Source organism: Dendrobium catenatum, unplaced genomic scaffold, assembly GCF_001605985.2.
Source record: "Dendrobium catenatum unplaced genomic scaffold, ASM160598v2 fragScaff_scaffold_1409, whole genome shotgun sequence".
NCBI classification, from domain to species: Eukaryota; Viridiplantae; Streptophyta; class Magnoliopsida; order Asparagales; family Orchidaceae; genus Dendrobium; species Dendrobium catenatum.
The window spans coordinates 634,561-658,285 of record NW_021319871.1 but is presented as its reverse complement, the minus strand read 5'-3'; the positions used below and the strand labels follow the sequence as shown (position 1 = coordinate 658,285).

At 37.5% G+C, this 23,725-nt stretch overlaps 1 protein-coding gene across 3 annotated transcripts in view; it reads left to right on the top strand.

The window, feature by feature from the left end:
• The window catches only part of LOC110105865 (TNF receptor-associated factor homolog 1a-like), an 81,653-nt gene extending 61,555 nt beyond the window's left edge, over positions 1 to 20,098 (top strand). For 2 of the 3 annotated variants that reach the window (XM_028699903.1, XM_028699901.1), the window contains exons 11-13: positions 16,892 to 17,352; positions 17,429 to 17,591; positions 18,375 to 20,098. In XM_028699903.1, the coding sequence (XP_028555736.1) occupies positions 16,892 to 17,352; positions 17,429 to 17,591; positions 18,375 to 19,646 (1,896 nt within the window). In that variant the 3' untranslated portion in view covers positions 19,647 to 20,098. Of the gene's footprint in view, positions 1 to 15,024; positions 15,253 to 16,891; positions 17,353 to 17,428; positions 17,592 to 18,374 lie in introns of all 3 variants that reach the window. The other variant, XM_028699902.1, reaches the window with a different exon arrangement.
• Positions 20,099 to 23,725: the final 3,627 nt, after the last annotated feature.

Sequence of the window (23,725 nt, the reverse complement as noted above, 5' to 3'; positions counted from 1 at the left end):
CCAAGGGGAGGGGATGACCCGTGGCTTGAAGTAAGGGAAAAGTCGGACCACGAGCCGGAGCACCTCCGCACTGGTGGGTATTGATTTGCACATGCTTTGGGACTTCGCCACTCAATAACTCACAAGCTCAAGAGAAGAAAATCAGAAATTTTATTAAGCAGTCATTAGAAACCAATACAAAGATTAGGGCTGCTATATATAGGCCTCAACAATGAAGAAAACTCAAAAACAAATATGCCCTCTGGGCTACAACTCACTAAACTCCCTTATAGAGGTACAAAGGTCAACTAAAACAAATAATGAAAATAAAACTAATACATTATTATAAAATAACTCATAAATAGGTGCTCCTGATCATGGCCGTCGATCTGCGATGTTTCCTGTGATAAAAGTGTCGGAATCTTCTACTAATGTCCTCAGAAGCTCTCTCATGAAATATGCAAAATTGTTGATGTTAATATCATGAACATTGATAGATTAATTGAAGTATGCTTGCTTCTGAAATACAAGGCATAAAAATACATTATCCGAACATGTTGAAAGAACGACTAATGGATAATGTCGAAAGAATAATGTTTGACTAACGCGATGTTGCACAAAGATTACCAAACATTATCTGATCACAAAAGGATTGCGTTGTTATGCATGAAATCTCAAATTTTTCCAAGAGGAAACCCTCGCAGAAGGCGGTCTAAAACAACAGTCTTTGAGAGCGATGTTATGTAAGGTTGTCCGAATGACGTCCTTTCACGAAACAGTCTTCATCATTGCATTCAAAACATTGAAAATGCTTGAAATTGGCAATAATATTGCCCGGGCTGTTGTGCGAGCGAAAGGGGTGAAATTTACCCGTGTATGAGGTGGCAACACAAATTGCACTTGAGGAATCGATTGATACATCTTTAATCTTTCTTTATATTATTTTAATTAAATTTAGTTTAAACAAAAGGAGGAGTTATATATACATATTATTATATATTTTTAAATAAAATTTTTTATCTAATCTAATCCTATCCTTATCCCTTTCAACTAGTTGCCCTATTGTTGCCTAAATCTAATCGAATCTATGCCATGTTGGCTGATCTCTCATTTCTCATTTCCTCCTACACGCAATCCTCACTACTAATTCACATACAACTTCTGCTCCTCTCATTCTGAACACTCGCGTGCGCAAACCAACTCCCATAGTCAAACCTCCCAACGACCTAGCCTTCTCCCCTAATCGAGCCCAGCTTCATGCACGCACCACTCCTCTCCTCTCACCTGAGCACCTCACATCTATTGCCACCGCACAAATTGAACTCTCCCTCTCAATTTCTCTCACGCCGAGCTCTCCCCTCAACTTGCTTCACCTCCAATTGCTCACACTCGCCTGCCATCACATAATTGGCAACTCCTCCACATCAACCAACATCCCATCACCTTCTCTTATTTGTAGTCCCATACACTTCCGTAGCCCTCCCAAATCCCCATTCCCAGCTTACAAACCTACTTGCCCCTTCCTCGTGCTTCCTACCCTTCTCTTTTTTTTTAGGGGGGGCAATTGCCCCCCCTAAGCAAGAGGTGGTTCCGCCAGTGCCTTTACCTACTCTCACATGAAGCACTCCAATCACTACATCCCTTTGTGACTAAAACCCTCTATCCTGACCTCAAGACTCCAATATTTGTCTCCTCACTTCACAACTCCTAAGCATCTTCAATCACCAATCAAGCTATTGAACAACCATCATCTCCTTTGCTTGACCCTGCCAACCAAGCTCTCACTCTCTTCCGTGTCATCATGCTCGACTGACTCAAACTCATATCTCTCTTCTCTCTCAAAACAAATATAAATTTTCTCACCCGGGGGCATACACTTTTTTCCATCTCTATTATTATTATTATTATTATTATTATTATTATTATTATTATTATTATTATAAAAAGAGAATGAAAAAACAAAAGAGAAAATATTTAATTTGAAAAATTTGTGTTTTGACCCTTACAAATTCCTTGCCTTGATGTTGTTGTCACCTCCTTGCACAAGGTATAACTTCAAAACCCCTATAAATAAGTACTTGTTTGAGTAATTTTGCGCAAGGTATAACTTCAAAACCCCTATAAATAAGTACTTGTTTGAGTAATTCCAGCGCGGCAGAGAAATTTGTAAAATTAAGTACCCGTTTGTGTAGTTTTAGTGCGGTGGAGAAATTTCTGAATCTAAGTACCCGTTTGCGTAGTTCCAGTGCGACAATGAAACTTGCAAACTTAAGTATCTGTGCATGTCTTTTGACATGGCATGGAAATCCATTTTTCACTATTATAGGTGTTGAAGGCCTATCCACGCTTATTTAAGCGCGATGGGTAGAAGACCCTTGGTCGTAGTGTCACTCGTCATTGATCATGCTCGTCTTTTTGAGCGTGTTAGACATGCCTAGTCCCCATAAGATTTTCCTTTCATGTTGGAGACATCGGAAGACTACCAACATTTGTTCTAAATTTCACTAAAAAATGAACTACAAAAATTACCTACACGACTAAAATGCTATTAGGCTAAAATCTAAATTCACGCTAGGGATAACATACGAACATCAAAATGTGATACTCGTTGCTTCAAGCAATCAACCACAAGCAGGGGACTTTTTCTGGATACAAAAACTCGCCTACGGTCAAAAATTTTAGACTCTCAATGAACGCATTGGCTCACATATTGGAAAAAACAAGGTACTTGTAACAAGCGTGATAGCTCGCTTATGGGCACAAGAACAAGGAATCTGTAAAAAACATTACTCTCTTATAGGCGAGAACAGGGGACTGTAATGAGCATATCAATTCGCCTACAAGCAAAGAACATGAGACATGCTATGCAAACATTAGCTCACATACTGACAAGGATATAAGACTTGTAGTGAACAAGATAGCTCACCTGCGAGCTAGAATAAAGCCCCATGACTCCAGTTGAATGCACATACCCAACAAGCTGTATTAAATGAGAATTTGGTTTAGGAAAAACTGGACCAAAAAACATCTCCTATTTGCAATAAAACTAAACATAATTTACATTTGTGCCACCAAATCATCAACATGTGTACAAGGAAACATTAAGTGTTGCTTTTAACATTTATAAATGTGAGTGTATTTATTCCTACGACAAATACTCGCGCAAACACTCAATTATGAATATTTTAAAAGTCCCCTTCTGCGTTAAAATGCAAATTTCTAAACTTAAGTATGCCGCCTCAAGAAGCGCACTGTCGACTCAAGAAGAGTATGATAGCTTTGAGAATATCGCTTCCTTCCTGAGAAGCGTGCCACGAGTGCTACCTTCTTGATAAGCATGCCACGCCATCAAGAAACCCATCAAGGCACTAGAAAAGTGTGGGCCTGTCTCGAAAAACATGCAAGCAAATTAAAAGCGTGCAAACACGCAATGCAAATGCACCACATAAGCTCATTAAAAAGCATGCAAATAAATTGAAAACAAGTGTATGCAACGTGCAAGTGCATCATGCACATGTGTTAAATGGCATGTAAATGCATTATGCAAGTATTTCATATATTGTGCAAATGTATATGCAAGTACATCAACCATCGTGCAAAATGCACTATGCAAGAATAACAAGAAAATCACAATTGCATTATACACACGCACTAAGTAGCATGCAAATGCATTATGCAAATATGTTGAAAAGTGTTCACGTAACTTTCAAATTCTTCACATGTTTTTCGACAAACCAAGTTAACTCTTAAACATAGATGTCTGAGAATGTTGCATAGGGTTTAAAGTGCGCTAATTTAGAATCATTTTTTCAAACTGATCATATGTATGTGTTCCTACTGCTACATCGAATACATAAACTATAGTCTGAGAATGCTGGCAGATTAAATTTCAAGTTCAATCATCCTTCTTTGAAGGACTGGAGTTGACACGACTTTGATTAACAAGCGAAGACAAGATCGTTAAATCAAATGAGATATTTAATTTCAAAATTTACATTAGACCTTCAAAGCCTTTCTAAATGAATTTTATCATAAAAAGGTTCAGGTAGCCAAAATATGAGTTATTTAGAACATCAATCATGGCCGTGATGAAACTTAATATCCACCGGAGGGGACTATCTCTAAATGTCTTCAATTTTTGATAAAATAAAAATATTTTATAGTGACTTTAATGTCCCCCAAATGATGGTCGCATTGATAGTAAATCTCAAGATGTGATTTGGTGGTTTAGCCCAACAACTCCATAAAACCAGTGATTTGGCGAAATGACTCCATATGGTAAATGATTATTACTAAGGTTTGACGAGATGGTTTGGTCCAACAGTTCCACCATATTGCGGTTATTGTTATAGCACATATGTTCTCGAATGGCTAATACCCCTGAGTAATAAATTTTTGGGTAGACTTGCTAAGGGCACCAAGCTCTCTATTAGTTAAGGTGAACTTCAATTTGTCCTTACACAAATACTCAAGGTCTATAAGGTACCTTTGTACGAAGAAATCATGGTTGTCGATAAGGTACACTCTATCAGGTTTGGTTGACTATCTTCTCTGACTATGTAGACTAAGGACCGTGAGAACGTTAGATGACAAAGCCATGAGATCTTGATCGAATTTGTAATCATTCCCTTAAGGTTCGCTTTAGGTGAAAAGGTGATAAATTTTCATTCTAAATATAAATATCTAAATTTACTGCTAATATACGTCGAGTATAAGTACTTGCTTAAGACTAGATTTAATTGAAAGTGCTATTTCATTACCATGAGGGGTAATTAACCATAATGACTTGTGCCTATGGGAAATCAGACCTCAGATCATAAGGTCCTCGCATGATAAAAACGAAATCTCTGTGTAGTGTTTTATCTCTATCAAATTTGCCTTTCAAAAGCTACCACTAGATTTTAATTCATTAAAAATCTCCCTAAATTAGAACGAAAAGGTCGAAGCTCCAAAAGCCAAAAAATTTGGGATCCCCAAAATTTTTTTACCAATTACAATGGGAGGTGCTATGAATTTAAATGTAAGCCCTTCTTTCATCCTATATTGAAGCTTGTGTTGATAGAAATGATAATTGCTATCAAAAGATGGCTTCTATTCAAAACTCCATCCATGAGCATTATTTGAGTGTGTAACTCCAGCCCCAAGTAGGAAGATTATTTGTCACTACTACGTAATCTAGTTGTGAGGGCATGATGACTAAGAACTTTTGATGTTAGAGTAGCTAATTATTAAAGAAAGTAGTTGGAAGTTTTAACAACAACAACAACAATATCAAACATTTATCCCACTACGCGGGGTCGGCTACATGAATTGTTTTCTCCATTTTGTCCTATTAAAAGTCAAATTCTCGTTTAAAACTAATAAAGAAAGGTCATTTCTAATATTTTCTAACCAAGTCTTTTTAGGTCTGCCTCTACGTTTCTTAACATAAGTCAAATCTAATACCTCTACTTTTCTAGCCGGGTCATCGGAAGGTCGCCGTTTTATGTGACCAAACCATCTTAAGGCGACTCTCTCTAATCTTATCTTCTACTGGAGCTACTCCAACCTTTTTACGTATATGCTCATTTCGTATCCTATCTCTAAGGGTAAAGTCACTCATCCACCTGAGCATCCTCATCTCTGTCACACTTAACTTAGTATTATGCTTCTCTTTTAATGGCTAACATTCGACACCATAAAGCATTGCAGGCCTCACCACCATCTTATATAAATTTACCTTGAGTTTGAAGGGTACTTTTCTATCACACAACAAGCCCGATGCATTCCTCCACTTCAACCATCCAACTTGAATTCTACTGATAATATCCCCATCTATATCACCATCACTTTGAACATTAAATCTAAGATATCTAAAACATGTACTCTTATTAATGACTTGATCGCCTAAAGTCACAATCCCCTCACTAGGTCTATTACTACTAAAATTACACTCAATATATTCCGTTTTAGATATACTCAAGCGAAAACCTTTAGACTCTAAGGTTGACCTCCATAATTCAAGTTTACCTTCATTTCCCTCTCTAGTTTTATCAACAAGAAAAATATCATCAGCGAAAAGCATACACCAAGGTACATCCTCTTGCAAATGTCTAGTGAGAACATCCATGACTAAAGCAAAAGACGCAACGCTGATAAAAACATAAATCTTTATTTTTATTTAGGGTGCTAAGGTCACTACAGTCAATCTTATTTTCACAATCTTCATTAAAAAGTTTAGTAAAATATTTCATCCACCTTTGTTGAATATCATCTTCTAAGAAAAATATTTTTTGATTTTCATCCTTAATACACTTCACTTGAACTAAATCCTTACTACTATCTCTTTGTTTGGCTAACTTATACATATATCTTTCTCCCTCCTTAGTATCTAATATATTATATAAATCACTAAAAGCTAAGGTCTTTGCATCATATATTACTTTTTTAGATTCCTTATGAGTCTCTTTATATTTTTACCAATTATCAGAATTTTTAAAATTAAACTAATTTTTATAATAAATTTTCTTATTTTTAATCTTTTTTTGCACATTTGGATTCCACCACCAACTATTTTTACTATTAGGAGCTTTTCCCTTTAATACTCCAAACACATCTTTTGCAATATTCTTAATATCACTAGCCACTTTTTCCCACATAACATTAGCATCCTCATATACAGATAAAATCTTAAGATCTAAAATCTTACTCTCAAAAATATTTTGTTAATATTCTTTAAATGCCCCCGTCTAATCCTAAAATATCTTTTTACTTTATTTTTTATTTTTTGTCCCTTTATCTTAAAGTCGAAAACTAATAATCGACGTTGGATACATAAATTTTCACTCAGAATAACTTTACAATCTTTGCAATCTAAACGTTCTAATTTTTTTATAAGAAAATAGTCAATCTGAGTAGTACTATATCCATTTTTTTAAATAATGAGATGCCCATTCCTTTTCTTAAATAAGGTATTAGCAATTAAAAATTAATAAGCTAAATAAAAATCTAATATGATCTTGCCACCTTTATTTATCGTTTCAAACCCATAGCCAGCATGAATGCTTTTAAAATCATCTACCTCTCTACCAACATGTGCATTTAAATCTCCTACAACAAAAACTTTTTCTTCAAGTGGTATCTTTTGTATAAATTCTCCTAAAAAAATTTAATTTAGAACTCATGTTCAAATATACTTGAGGAGCATAAGCACTTATAATATTAACAATCTTATCATCAATCTTTAAAGCTATAATTTCTATCTCCCCCTATTAATTTTTATAACATTATCCTTCAAACTCTTATATATAATAACACCTACACCATTTCTAATACGACTCCTACCCGAATACCAAAGTTTAAATCATAAATTATCAATTTCCTTAGCCTTCTCTCCAATCCATTTAGTTTCATGAATGCACAAAATATTTAACTTCCTATGAATTATAATATCTATTAATTCTATTAATTTTCCTATAAGGGAACCTATATTCCAAGTTCCAGTCCTAATTTTAGTTCATGTTTTTTAGTTTCATGGACTAGCTTCTTTGCCCACATCCGTCCTTGATGTGGGAACCCTTGCCTATTTAACACTGCATCCGGACGCCGGTGCAGCGACCCTTGCACACTTGTCACTGTATTCAGACCATAAAAAAAAACACATTTAAATGTAACTTTTATGACATGTACAATATGGTTTAGTGGATGTGCCAAATGCCATACTACGAAATCATGTACTATATAACAACATCAAGCCTTTATCACACTACGTGGGGTTGGGTAAGTGAATCAAACAAGTTATGTACTTCCAACATTACTATATATATATATGCACCAAGGAAGATTTAAAAAAACACATTTTTTAAGTACGAGAAATGTAAACAAATGGATTTATGGTATGTGAAAATTTAAAATGCCTCATGCAGGGTATTGACTTGTTGAGAGGTGATTATAGAGGTGGTATTGAGGATTAAAACTAAAATGCAGTGAAAGGCTTTAGTGGAAGTTTTTAAAATAGGGAAGTTGGAAGGCAATATTGGCATTCGTGGCTTCTTTGAAGCACCAATGCCTTATTTAGGATACACTCTTCCAATACATCTCGGCACACTTTTGATGTGTTGAAAATCTTGTCTATTTTTTGTTTTTGCAAATAGAATTGGACATGATTAGGATACGCCTAGATACGCCTAGATATGCCCAGATCATATATAACATGTGCAATAAACTAATTTACTCTATAGATTAAAGAAAGAATATTGAGGAAATTGATGCCAATGAGATAATATTACCTGTTCGTTTATTTCTGGTAGACATTTCTCTATTGTATACAGGCTCATTGATGAGGACATCGAAGATCAACGGCTACGATCGTGTCTATTTATTTTCATGTATTTTATTTGTTGTTTGTACTTTTCCATTTCTACCCTCACTTGAGGGCATATTTATCTTATCGTTCAATTCCGCATAAGATCTTACTTATTATTGCCTCTAAATCTAAGCGTGCAAACTTCATTAAGCAAATCATTTTCGCATGAGATTGTTTCATATCACTCATCTTGCATGGGATAAGGCCTAACACGGCTCACATATTTTGAAATTCGAAGGTTTATGTATAATCTGTAAACAACAATAGCTTATGCATGTATATTTGTCAAAACATGAAGAGGGACATTCTTTTTTTCCTTTTTAGTTGTCCTTTTTGTGGTCAACAAATGGAATAGAGTGACTATATTTTGATTAAGACTACAGTCACTAGAAACACTTTGGTATCTAGCAAACTCGCATAAAGGAATGTTTGTGACCTCGTTTAAGGATATGGTTAAAGTCTTTATTCTTACAGTTAACATATACTTTTTTAATGTAAAACAAAGTCATAAAACGATTATAAATAAGCTGAAAACTCACACAAGAAACAAAAAAGAAGAAACTGGTAAAACACTTTTGAAAATATACTGTTGTATCTGATAATTCTGAGTTCTACATGTCTTGAAAAAATTTTCAATATTTCTATGTTCCTCAACCCATGCTATGCAATGCTTCTGAACATTTTTACAGGCATGGTTAAATAGGGACGTATTGTGCAATCAGAGGGTCAGTAACATACTTATAAAAGTATGTGCCTTAATTTAACAAAGAAAATATGATGGGTATTTCCTCCCAAATTAAATGAATAAGTACATTAGAGGGGGTAAGCTTCTTTGAGAACAATTGATCTAAATTGTGGGTATTAGCAAGTAAAAGATGGATGGCAAATCTTACTGGTAATTTACTTTAGTTCAACAAGGGAAACTATGGCCATTCATGCTTCTTTTAAACTTTGCATATTGGCCAAAAGCCACTTACAAAAAATGGGTGAAATGTACAAAATTCATTCACTTGTTTTATATATGCTTGCAAAATAGTAATCGTTAAACTCATGGTTCATTAACTTGTGGGAATATTGATGGTGTGATACCGGAATTACCTGCAGAAGACACAATAAAAACAGAGGATACGAGCAAGGAAGAGGAAGAATCAGAGGATTAGCGTTTAGAAAGAAGAAGACGAAGAAGAACGAAGTAGAGGGTCAATACTTTGGGAATTCTGTATTCAATTCTATCCTTTCTACAGTTCTCCTTCTCCTATCTATACTAGTAATAACTTTGCTAAAAAGAAAATAAAACCATACTAAGCATAAACTGCTAAAAACAGAAAAAGGTAATAGGCGGTAATGGAGCCTGTAGGTTCGTTAGGGAAAACACATGTGGTAGTCTGCTGAACTAGGATAGACTACATCAGGTCTGCCCCCTTCGAGAGATTCCTCACCTGAGGAAGAAACTTGAGCAATACCGGCATCTGCTGACTTGTAGGCGACAATGTCAGCAACATTGAACGTGGCTGGTGTCAAAAATCCAGGTGGTAGATCGATGATGTAGGCGTTGTTGTTGATACGCCGAATGATCGGTACTGGGCCGATTCGTCGAGGGCTCAGTTTGGAGTACGTTCCGGGCTGGAAACATTCTTTGCGCGGACGAACCATTACGAGCTCTCCAGGTTCGAAAATTTGCTCCCTTCTGTGAGCATCGGCGTGTTGTTTGTACTGTGTATTTGAGGCAGACAGTTTGTCTTTGACATCAGTTAGCATTTTAGTGAGCTGTTCAGTAGTTTCCTCCGCAGCTTTACTCCTGCAATTTGGTAAAACATCAATATCTACGACATGATTAGGCATTTTAGTGTATGCAATGCTGACTGGACACCTGCCGGTTGACCGATTGGCCATAGAATTGTATGCAAATTCGGCCTGTCCCAAATAATCGTCCCACTGCTTGGGGTGTTCGTGAGCAATACAGCGCAGCATGTTGCCTAGAGAGCGATTGACGACCTCTGTTTGTCCGTCTTTTTGGGGGTGATATGCCGAGCTGAGCTTGATTTCGGTGTGCAATCGCTTCCAAAGCTCACGCCAGAAATGGCTAACGAACCTTACATCCCGATCAGACGTGATGCTGCGGGGTAAGCCGTGTAAACGGACTACTTCCTTAAAGAACAAAATGGCGACATTTAAGGCATCAAAGGTCTTCTTGCAGGCAAGAAAATGTGCCATTTTTGAAAATCTGTCAACAACCACCATTATGGAATCTGCTCCTCGTTTTGTCTTCGGTAACCCAAGCACAAAGTCCATGCTCAAGTCTTCCCAAATGGAATTGGTTATAGGTAACGGTGTGTACAAGCCGGTATTTTGAGCATTACCTTTATAGAGTTGACACACAAGACATCGCTCCACGAATTTGATAACATCACGTCGTAGATGGGGCCAAAAGAAACGGCTTTGCAGTTGTTCTAAAGTCTTGTTTCGGCCAGCGTGAGCAGCAAGTCCACCTGCATGCATTTCCTTGATTAAGTGCTCTCGCCATGATGACTGTGGTATACACAGTAGGTTTCCCTTGAATAAGTAATCATGCCTTATAGAGAAGTCATGAAAAGTAGCAGCTGTGGTTGAGGAGAGTGTATTCCAAGCCTCTGCGAAGTTCCTATCTGATGAATAGAGCTCTTTAAGGCAGCACAAACCTTGCAGATCGGTCTGGAGCTTGGCAATTAAGGCGGAGCGTCTACTGAGGGCGTCAACAACTCTATTTTGTTTACCAGACTTGTGCTTCAAGACGAAACTAAAACGTTGTAAAAATGTCACCCATCTTGCATGCATTCTGTTAATAGTCTTTTGACTATTAATGAATTGTAGTGCATGGTTGTCACTACTCAGCACAAAATCTTGGTGTATAAGATAGTGTTCCCATTGCTTTAAAGCTCGCACAACGGCATACAATTCTTGCTCGTAGGCGGACCAATTTTGTCGTGTGGAGCTCAATTTTTCACTGAAAAACTCGAGTGGTCTATCTTCCTGCGACAGGACCGCCCCGATGCCAATTGCTGACGCGTCAGTATCCACACTGAATGGCTTGTTGAAGTCAGGAACTGCCAGAACGGGGGCGGATGTTAATGCCGCCTTGACATTGTCGAAGCTAGTTTGCTGGTCTGGCTTCCATTGCAGCACCTTGTGTTTGAGACAATCGGTGAGGGGTGCGATTAAGATACTGAATCCGCGTACGAAGCGTCGATAAAAATTTGCTAAGCCAATGAAACTACGAACATCAGAGATGGTTTGGGGAATTGGCCAATCCTTATTGCTGCTACCTTCTGCGGATCCATATGCACGCCGGCGCCAGATACTATAAACCCAAGGAAATGTACTGAATCTGTGGCAATTTCACATTTTGGAAAATTCAAGTAAAATTTATTAGCTCTCAGAATATCAAAAATAGATATGAGATGGGTGATGTGATCTTCTGGTGAGGAGCTATAAACAAGGATGTCGTCGAAATAGACGACACAACACTTTCCGAGCACTGGCTTCAAGATTTCATTCATAAGCCTCATGAAGGTAGCAGGGGCATTGCACAAGCCGAATGGCATAACACGCCATTCGTATAGTCCGTCACGAGTTTTAAAAGCTGTCTTCCACTCGTCTCCAGGCCGGATGCGAATTTGGTGGTATCCGCTTCTCAGATCAAGCTTAGAAAAATTGGTGGCACCGGCTAGTTTGTCCAACATATCCTCCAGGCGGGGCACTGGAAATCGATACTTTACCGTAATTTTATTGATGGCCCTGCTATCCACGCACATTCGCCAACTCCTGTCCTTCTTTGGTACCAGCAATGCAGGGACGGCGCAAGGACTCAAACTTGGCTGTATCAAATTTTTCTGTAGCAGCTCATCCACTATGCCTTGTAATACTTCATGTTCCTGTGGGCTCAATCTATAGTGCGGTAAATTGGGAAGGGTGGCTCCCGGATGTAGTTCAATTTGGTGCTGCAGATTGCGTAGAGGCGGCAAGGAGTCCGGTAGCTCATCTGGCCAGAGATCGGTATACCGCTGCATCAGTGCTTGCACTTCCACGGGAAGTTGTTGCATGTTGTCTCTAGAGCAGGAGGCAGTCACTATCAAAGCAAGCATATCAGATTCCTCTTTCCAGGAAGTAAGAATACTTGGTCCAGACAGCATAAGCATAGCAGCATTCTCATGAGAGGATTGGGGAAGATCTTTGGGTGCCTGCGGTAGCAGCCGAATGTTACGGTTCTTCCACTCGAATGAATAAGTATTCAAGCGTCCGTCATATACAGCCCCTGCGTCATACTGTCAGGGACGCCCCAAGATAATGTGGCACACGTCCATTTCTAGGACATCACATAGTACCTCACACATGTAGTTCTTCCCAATGGTGAAAGTTACTCGGCACATTTCAGACACAAGAATTTCAACGCCCTTCTTCACCCAACTGATTTTATTAGGTTGGGGATTCTTGGTTGTTTTTAGTTGGAGCTTTTGTACGACTGACCGAGCAATTATGTCTCGGTACACCCGTTGTCGATCAGCATATTGCATACTTTTCCATTAATAGTACAGCGGGTTTTGAAGATGGAATGGCGTTGTGTATTGTTGGCTTGCCGCTGAGCCAACAACAGTTTCTCTAGTATACAAATTAGTTGTTGTTCCCCATCATCAGCCTCGAGCTCTTCGAAATCTTGCTCGTTCAACGCCTCTCCGACGTGATGTTCACCTTCTTGCTCTGCATCAACTAAGTGTAGTTGTTGACGATTCGGACAATCATTTGACTTATGACCGGGCTGAAAACAGCGATAACATTTGAAGGTTGTGGGTTTTGCATAAGGGTTATTGTCTCTGTTTGGTACTCTCGGTCGAGGTGTGGCTATGGCTTTCGGTTCAGCGCCGAGGATGCCTGCTCCTCCAACCTGTGGTGTCATAAGTTTATTGCTACTTCCCATAGCTGGTTTGGCAACATCTCCCGTGGATTCAGGAGTATATCGGTTAATAGTACGGCTCCTCGGTTGTCGACTGAGTTGCAACTCGACCTTGAGGGCATAGTTTATGGCCTGTGACAATGTCCAAACAGAATTTAGCTCCAATTTGTCCTGAATAACCTCCTTCAGTCCGCCAATGTATCGTGCTATGAGTTGATTCTCCGATTCATTTAGGTTGTTCCGAGCACTCAACCTATAAAATTCTTCGGTGTATTCATTCACCGTTCTTCCTCGTGAACAATGTTGGTATTGTAGGTATAACATTTGCTCAAAATCAACTGGAAGAAAATGGCCACGGAGCAAACGTTTCATCCGGTACCAACTTGTGATGCCGCTCTTCCCTTCGCGTCGCCTAGATTGCAATAGCTGCATCCACCAAGCTCCAGCTCCCCCTTTAAGGCGACAAGCGACATATTTTACTTGTTTCTCCAGAGTTATTTCCATATAATCAAAGAATGCTTCGACAGCTCGCTCCCAGTCCAAATAATCCTCTATATTCAAACGTCCCTCGAAGAAGGGAATATCAAGTTTTATGCGAAATTCACCTTGCTGTCGATGTGGAATTGGATGTCGCCGTGGGGTTTCGTAGAAATTTTGCCATTCATCATCTTCTGAATCAGATGCTCCCACATGCTGAAGTTTAGTTTCATGCTCTGAATCAGATCTGATTGGATCTGTCGTAATAGGTCGCCGGTGGTTTATTTGCCGATGGACTGGAACTGGTGTCGGCGTCACAGTTCGAACTCCCGTTGGTAACACCCGATGAGTTTTCAGTGAGCGAATCTCCGTCCGCATTTCCGTTGAAAACCGAGTGAACTCATTGGTGAGTACTTCAAGTTGTCGCGCTATGCTCGTCTGAGCATTCCACAGGGCGTCTAAGCTCTGATCGTCCTCTACCGCAGAACGCTTACTTCCTTCCGCCATTACTGCTCCGAGCCGAGCTCTGATACCAATATGGTGTGATACCGGAATTACCTGCAGAAGACACAAGAAAAACAGAGGATACGAGCAAGGAAGAGGAAGAATAAGAGGATTAGCGTTTAGAAAGAAGAAGAAGAAGAAGAAGAATAAGGGGAAGACGAAGAAGAACGAAGTAGATGGTCAATACTTTGGGAATTCTGTATTCAATTATATCCTTTCTACAGTTCTCCTTCTCCTATCTATACTGGTAATAACTTTGCTAAAAAGAAAATAAAACCATACTAAGCATAAACTGCTAAAAACAGAAAAAGGTAATAGGCGGTAGTGGAGCCTGTAGGTTCGTTAGGGAAAACGCATGTGGTAGTCTGCTGGACTAGGATAGACCACATCAATTGAATTCTCTAACATCATCTAAATCTTGATGGGACAACTGTTATCCTTTTATTTTTAGGTAGTTTTTGTTTGTATATGTTTTGTTTCCCTCCATTTTACACGTTCTTCTCTTTCTGAGCATGGAATGTTATCTTTCAAATTCATTATCTTGGTCCTTCTAACCAATTTATTTTTTGAGAGGTAATATATTTTTTAAGTGCCATGACTTCCTCTCACATCATTTATTTATTAACCTTTGCATTTTTCTTTTAATCAGCTTCGTTGTGGTAGTGCACTTCCATTTAATATGTTGTTCTCTTAGAGCAATTTATTTTTCTAAATTTTTGCTATTACATCGCTAAATATTACAGACTTGAGTTTTTTTTCTATTTTATTATTCTGGTTCTGTTCCTATATATAGGGCAAGCAGAAGCGTAATAATCGAAAGAACAAGGAAAAACAGAGGGATTTCAAGTCAGATTTAGTATTTAATGACAAAACCCAAGAAGAAAAGTATCTGGATGAGATCGCTTCCAGGGAGTTGTCTCTCGAACATTTGAGTGTGATGAATGAGAGAATGGACACACCAGAAGATGCTTCTGATATTTCCTATAATGGTGGTGATGTTGCCGTGCCTCTTTATCCTGATTTGGAGGATCGGGATAGCAATCCTAGGAATTGGGAGACGGATGCATTGGAACTTCATCCTTCCATAGAAACCAGCGCAAGTGAAATGTCGAAGAGTTGTGTGAGGGATCTTTCATAGCCTAATCTTATTGTTAGTATTGGAATTTATTGTTGGAACAATCTACGTATGCAATGTTGGATTAAGATGGCTATCTTTTGAACTTAACTTCTATGCATGAAAATTAACCTAAGCTAAGTACCACTTAATATTTATCTTATCGTTCAATTCCGCATAAGATCTTACTTATTATTGCCTCTAAATCTAAGCGTGCAAACTTCATTAAGCAAATCATTTTCGCATGAGATTGTTTCATATCACTCATCTTGCATGGGATAAGGCCTAACACGGCTCACATATTTTGAAATTCGAAGGTTTATGTATAATCTGTAAACAACAATAGCTTATGCATGTATATTTGTCAAAACATGAAGAGGGACATTCTTTTTTCCTTTTTAGTTGTCCTTTTTGTGGTCAACAAATGGAATAGAGTGACTATATTTTGATTAAGACTACAGTCACTAGAAACACTTTGGTATCTAGCAAACTCGCATAAAGGAATGTTTGTGACCTCGTTTAAGGATATGGTTAAAGTCTTTATTCTTACAGTTAACATATACTTTTTTAATGTAAAACAAAGTCATAAAACGATTATAAATAAGCTGAAAACTCACACAAAAAACAAAAAAGAAGAAACTGGTAAAACACTAGTGAAAATATAATGTTGTATCTGATAATTCTGAGTTCTACATGTCTTGAAAAAAATTTCAATATTTCTATGTTCCTCAACCCATGCTATGCAATGCTTCTGAACATTTTTACAGGCATGGTTAATAGGGACGTATTGTGAAATCAGAGGGTCAGTAACATACTTATAAAAGTATGTGCCTTAATTTAACAAAGAAAATATGATGGGTATTTCCTCCCAAATTAAATTAATTAGTACATTAGAGGGGGTAAGCTTCTTTGCAATTGATCTAAATTGTGGGTATTAGCAAGTAAAAGATGGATGGCAAATCTGACTGGTATTTTACTTTAGTTCAACGAGGGCAACTATGGCCATTCATGCTTCTTTTAAACTTTGCATATTGGCCAAAAGCTACTTACAAAAAATGTGTGAAATGTACAAAATTCATTCATTTGTTTTATATATGCTTGCAAAATAGTAATCGTTAAACTCATGGCTCATTAACTTGTGGGAATATTGAATTCTCTAACATCATCGAAATCTTGATGGGATAACTGTTATACTTTTATTTTTAGGTAGTCTTTGTTTGTATATGTTTTGTTTCCCTCCATTTTACACGTTCTTCTCTTTCTGATCATGGAATGCTATCTTTCAAATTCATTATCTTGGTCCTTCTAACCAATTTATTTTTTGAGAGGTAATATATTTTTCAAGTGCCATGACTTTCTCTCACATCATTTATTTATTAACCTTTGCATTTTTCTCTTAATCAGCTTCGTTGTGGTAGTATACTTCCATTTAATATTTTGTTCTCTTAGAGCAATTTATTTTTCTAAATTTTTGCTATTACATCACGAAATAATACAGACTTAAATTTTTTCTATTTTATTATTCTGGTTCTGTTCCTATATATAGGGCAAGCAGAAGCGTAACAATCGAAAGAACAAGGAAAAACAGAGGGATTTTAAGTCAGATTTAGTATTTAATGACAAAACCCTAGAAGAAAAGTATCTGGACGAGATAGCTTCCAGGGATTTGTCTCTCGAACATTTGTGTGTGATGAATGAGAGAATGGACACACCAGAAGATGCTTCTGATATTTCCTATAATGGTGGTGATGTTGCCGTGCCTCTTTATCCTGATTTGGAGGATCGGGATAGTAATCCTAAGAATTGGGAGACGGATGCATTGGAACTTCATCCTTCCATAGAAGCCAGCGCAAGTGAAATGTCAAGTTCTCTGCCAGAAAAGGCTAACCTTGGCTTGGATGATAGCTCCTCGAATTGTTCGACTGACTCAGTTCCATCTATTGTCTCAAATGGAACTTGCAGACGAAACTCTGTGATTATCAACAGCATCCAAACTTCACCAGATAGGTATTCTCTCTTCTCTTATTTTTAATTTTTCTTTCTGTTTTTAACTTTTTGAAACAACTATTGAATAAATGCGTAGGGCAAAACCCTATGGTGGCAAATGCTCTCAAAACCATCAGTCTGTTGCAAGCCATCCTGGAGAAATCCTTGATAGTTCTCCATCCACTTGCCATGAATTGGAAGGAGATGATGTTTCTCGGAAAAGTTCGATACAGCGGCACTATAGTCATTTGGTGGAAAAGGTGTGACATGTATTTCTTACATTAAATTTCTACTTTTGTTTTAGGAGGATAATTGTAACTTATTAATAATTTACAAGTTGTGTCCTTAGTAAACTTCTCTATGTTAGGCACATATTAAATGTTGCGCAAAATAACAAAAAGAAGGAAATGCTATCACTTTATGCTTCAACTAAACTTTTAAACTGGTAAGGGCATTATGAAATTGCTGAGGCTGCTTGTAGATTTGTGCCTATTGTCTAGGTTCCTTTTTATTGGCATGTTATTAAGGCTCTACAGTATGGTAAAAATTGGTGCTAATTTCCTCTGACATCCCTCCTATGTTGTTGTAACTTATATTCCATTAATGTGAGTTTATTATGTTTTTTTAGAAAAGTCAAGCTACACTACAGCTATGCTTTAGGCTTTCTTCTGTCACAAGTTGTCTTAATAACGTCTACAATTTGATTTGTTTTACTCTTTTTAAACTTACATTGTTACCCTACCTGAGATCTTTTCAATTTTTATCTGTTTTAAATTTTGGCCAATATTATTTGAAAAATTCTCGGTCTGTAACCATGTTTAATTTTCCTTGTTTCACTAATTTAACTTTTTAGTTTATCTTGGATTACCTTTTGATGCTTGTACATTTCTCGGACCGTCTCGTCGACTGTTATCAATATTTTGTTTAGTGTTCTTTTTATTAATGAAGTTAAGCTTCTGAAATTTGGATGCCAGTTAGTTTAACCAGTAAAAGTCTTAGAACTTGTTGTATGAAACTTGTTTTGTTCTTTTGCACCATGACAGCAAGAACTGACGCCTATCCCACTTAAGAACACATCAAAAGATCAAGGTGATGCAGAAAAACTGTCAAATATCCGAACATTAGAATCATCCTCTGCTTCACCTGAACCTGGGAGAAAGACCCAGCCACTTCTTCAACGGGCCAAGCCATCACTGCAAAATGGCACAACTGGCACTAACTCTATAACTTCATCAATTGGTCTTCCTGCTTCATCCAAAGAGCTACCATCAAGTAATCTCAATGCCCCCAAGAGATCTGCTGCTCTATCAACAAAATCATCCCATTCTTCTGCCACAAAATTTTATCCCACTCCTGCAGCGAAGAACATTACATCTCAACCAACCACTCCAATCTCAAGACCTTCCAGTGCCCCTCTCATTCCAGTAGCACCAAGACCAAACACAACCGCCATTTCAACCGTGCAAGTCGCACCTCTCCTCTCACGTTCCACTTCTGCTACCACTCGGCAGGCCGCCGATCCATCTCCATCAGCTCCAAGCTATGTTCCTCAGTCTTATCGCAATGCGATCATGGGAAAAAATGTCACGGGTTTGAACCTAGCTGGGTTCGCTCATTCTCCTTCAGCCCCTTTGATCCAATCATCCACTTCATCAAGCCAATCTACTATATCGTCCATTTCTGCATCTTTGTTTCCAACTCCATCAATGACAAGGAAAGAGCAGCAAAAAGCTTCCAAGCCTGGATTAACCTTCGGATCTGTAAAACCAGAGTCATTGCACATCCATCAGCAATCCATCCTAACCAAAAGCGCCGAACCGTGCAACTCGAATCTTCTTAGGGAACCAGTTTCAACCTCTCATGGTGGCGTGGCTGATGAGTTCCCTCACCTTGACATTATCAATGACTTGCTCGATGAGGAACAGAGCCTAAGCAACCAGTACTACTATCACCCTCTACATCATCGTCACCATTCCTTTAACGGCCGATATTCTTTCCCGGGTGACGCAGCTTCCGTCGACCTTAGCTCAGGTAGATTTGATCAAACCAAGCAGTATTATGATGATAACTTCCTGAGTATCTACAGTAGCTCTTCTGGTCGAGCTCATGAAGCTCAGGTGGATCTTTCGATGGCATATGCTAATTGCCAGATGGATGGTTTGATTCAGAGTACATGGCCTTACAGTCCCGCCGATCTCTCCCTAATAAATCTCGGCAGTACCGACGGAGGTGGAGACGGGTACTCTTACCATAACCTCTCTGATTATCCTAACCTGGGTGGTGGACTGAATGGATACAGCTTGTATCGGCCATGATCACAACCAGAAGATCAAAATATCATTTGCCCTGTATGCTCTGATATTGTAATATGAAGGTAGCTGAAGATCATCACTGGAGTGAGGTGTTGCTTATCCTTCTCTGCAGCTTTTGATAGATTGAACCTTTTGTAAAGAGTGATTCTCCATTTCATTAGCTTTAGTTGCTGGCTCCGAGAATGCTAAGGGTTTTCTAAATGAAGTTTTACTTGCCTTCCAGTTCTGCTCATGCAAGTTTTGGTGGTGAGTGAGTGATCTGTATTCATGCAATAGTTAAAATCTTTCATTTTAACATTCTTCAGTTCCAGTTTCTTGTTCTCTCTAAATTCTCTTCCATTTATTACAAAGTTTTCTTAGTATCTATTTTGGTGGATATCTTTTGTACTGATTATTTTGATTATTTTTATGAATTATTATAATACTAATGCAAGTTTTGTATCTCAAAAACTCTATATTTGGATAACAGAAATACATCTGTGTGTGTACTATAAACTCCACGCAGTTTTGTACTCCTATAGTCTGCATGTACAACTAATAATTTTCTATTTGGTTGGTTTAAGTTCTGAACTGCGTGGGTTATTATTCTATTATAAGTTTTGTGCCAATAAGACTTGCAACCAACACCTACTAAGGGCATCTCCAACCGAACGGCAAACACTTGTTTGCCGTTCTTGCTTCGCTCCAACCGATCTCCATTTTTGACGCCATTTGATCGCGGATAAACAGTGCGACGCCAATATTGGCGTCGCACTGTTCATCTGCGGCATTTTTTTCTCTCTACCGAACAGCTTGGGAAGAAAGGCGCGAACGAAAACGACCATTTTAGCGGCAAAATGGCGTTGGATTGGAGATGAAATAGGGCATTTTTTGATTTCCCTGCATTTTGGAGTGAAAAATGACATTTTCGGTTGGAGATGCCCTAAGACCACCTCTATTGTTCAAATCCAAGGATTCATTTGGTTGGTTGAAGTTAGAAAGGTAGGATAATGGGGAAGTAGTTTTATTCTATCATTTGGTTGGATTTGATGAAGTTAGAAAAAAAAAAGAATAAATTTAAAGAGTAGTGGTGTCAAAAGAACGGGTCAGGTTCGAGTTTGACCTAAATATGACGAACTAAAATCTGACCAATTTAATAAATGGGATAAAGTTTAATAAATGGGATAAAGAGTGGACCCGAATTTGATATGGTAACAAGATAAACACACCCGATAACAAGTTTTAATGAAAAAAAATATTAATTTGTTAATGATAAATTTTAAGTTTATTGATAAAAAATGAGAATAATTAAGTAAAAAATTTAGGAAAATTTACATACATATCACTTTATATTATCTTATTTAAATATTTAATATTTAAAATTTTAATATTATATACATAATATCTTATATTATTTTAATATTAAATATATCACACATATTTTTTTTCTACCACTCAGATTTGATATGAAAATCAACTATGGGTGGCATGTATGTAATATTAAAATTTTAGGTGTTAAATATGTAAATAGAGTAGTATAAGATGGTATGTATGTAAATCTCTCAAAAATTTAAATTCATGTTTTTGAGTTAAAGTTGGGCTAGTGGGTGAATTTGACCCATTTAATTGATAGACCAAAATGTATGACTCAAATTTAACCTATTTATTACATGGATCCATCCGAATTTGTATTTTTATGGTCAGGCTGACTGGTCAGTTTATTTATTGACATCTCTATTAAAGATTAAGAGTTATCATAAATAATTTTTTATCATATGATGACACAAATATTCTCAAAATTAGAAATCAATATTTATTGACTTTATTGACACAATTCTCTTAAATTTATTGATTTTACTTTCACATAAAAATCGAATATAAAAGGAGTGAAAAAAAAAAATCAATTTTCAAAATTTATTTCTTTATATGAGCCTTGGTCTCAATTTGGAGTTTGGCCTTCGGTAAGCTGGAATGAGTGAATCCGAGGGCTACTAATACCCAATGCCTTCGCATCAGAATGCAGCCATTACAGTCGATGTTGAATGAAAAACTCTTTACATAAGGATTCAATATCCTTAAGACCATTTGAGCTCATATAAAGTGTTGCAAGGGGATAACTCATAGATTGTTTGAAAAAAAAAAATATCTAGGAAAAGGGATCTTAGGGAGGGAAGGCAAAATCTCGGGCGGGCTTGAACACGGGCTCGAAAGTGAAATCGGAGCTTGGACGCGGGACGCGGGGCAAAATCAGAGCTTTTTTTTATATAAGCAAGAGGAGGAGAGAGATGAGCTTGGATGTGGGACACAAGGCGAAGCCGGAGCTTGGACGCAGGACGTAGGGCGGAAGCAGATGCAGATCAAGCTTGAACTGTTGAATCGAGCTGCTCGATGAGCTCATTTCAGTAGCACGAGCTGAGCTTGAGCTCGCCTTCTGAGCTCGACTCAAGTTCGAGGTTGGGATTTTGCTCGTGAGTTGAGCTCGAGTTATGCTTGACTCGAGCTCTACTCGACTCATTTGCATCCCTAACCTACATAATGAGTCAACATTTGCTCGCATAAAATGTTAAAAAGAAACTTTAACTTAGTTGGAAGTTAAATAACTCAACTAATTCCAATTTGAAAATCGGGTACTGATGCTCTTCGGTTCATTTAAAAAAAAAACTACTCTTTTAAAAATGATGTATAATCTATAAGAACCGAACTTTATAACATAAACCCATGCCTGTGAATCGAATCAAATCTGTTGATTCTCGCACATGAACCGCTAGCCGCGCGTCGCCTCTCTCCGTCGCGATCTCAAATCCCTCGATCTCTTCCGTATTGCAGCTTCATGCGACCATCACGCTGCAATCTTTGCACAAAACCTTCTTCCACCCTCCGCCGTCTCAACTCACCACTTACGAATATCAGGGTAGGTCATCTTCCCTCACGCATATCCCCTTCCTCTCAGCCACAGAACCTCTCCCCTTTTTTGATGCTCGACCGATGCCGACAACAAAGAACCCTTTCCCATATCCTTCAGCTGGACAGCAAGACCTCACCGAATCTTCTTCTTCTTTGTCGATCAAGAAACCCTTACCCGATAACAATGGCTGATCTCCTTCTTCTTTGTATGCTTCTTCTCCCCGTCTTTTCTAAGCCCTAGAATATAGCCAAGCAATCGCCTTCTTCGTCGTTCAAGAACCCACCGCTTGGCCGATAACGCTGAGTACTCTTCTTCTTCTTTCTCTTCTTCTTTCCTGAAATGCTTCCTCTTCCCCTCTTTTTTTAGTATATATATGTATAGACCTTATCATTTTGCCTACGCTGCTTAAATTGGTATGTGTAATTAGTCCCCTCAAAAAATTTGGTGGATTAGTAATTGTAAGCTGTTATAGACCTTAATTAAATTAATGAAATTATTGTGTTGTTTTGCGATAATAAATGTATAATGTAGTATAATACAGTCATTTTCTTGCCTTCTCCGTTTTCGGAAACCGAGTATTTTTTTTTTTGTGTTGTTTGGTTCGTCAAATCACGTTCTCAATAACTCCATTTTTTTCATTTTTCTACAGTTTTGAGAAAGCTTTTATATGTGCTTCTCCGTTAGAAAACTCTATTTTCTGAACTAATATTTTTTAAAACTCTTTTTTACAAAAGCACAAAAAAAACAAAGCTTCGTTTAGAATGACTTTTTTAATGCTTCTTGAAGCAGCTTTTTAGTACAAAATTTTTAAATTTTGTACTAAAAAGCTGCTTCATGAAACAGTAAAAAAGCCTTCGTTTCGGATGGCTTTTTTACTGCTTTCTAAAACAGAGTTTTAGTTCAAAATTTTTTATTTTTGTACTAAAACTCCGTTTTAGAAAGCAATAAAAAAGCCATCCCAAACGAAGCCTTAATCTTCATTTGGGACGGCTTTCTTATTGATTTATGAAACAGTTTTTTAGTACACATTTTTTAATTTAAGAATTTTTTATACTAAATAGTTGTTTTTGAAAGCATTAAAAAAATAGTCTCAAACGAAACCTTAATATTGTAATAATAATTTATCTAAGTTAGTCGGAAGATTGTGTAGATTGCTAAGGTACAATTATCTTAATTAAATATAGATTTCTAATATTTG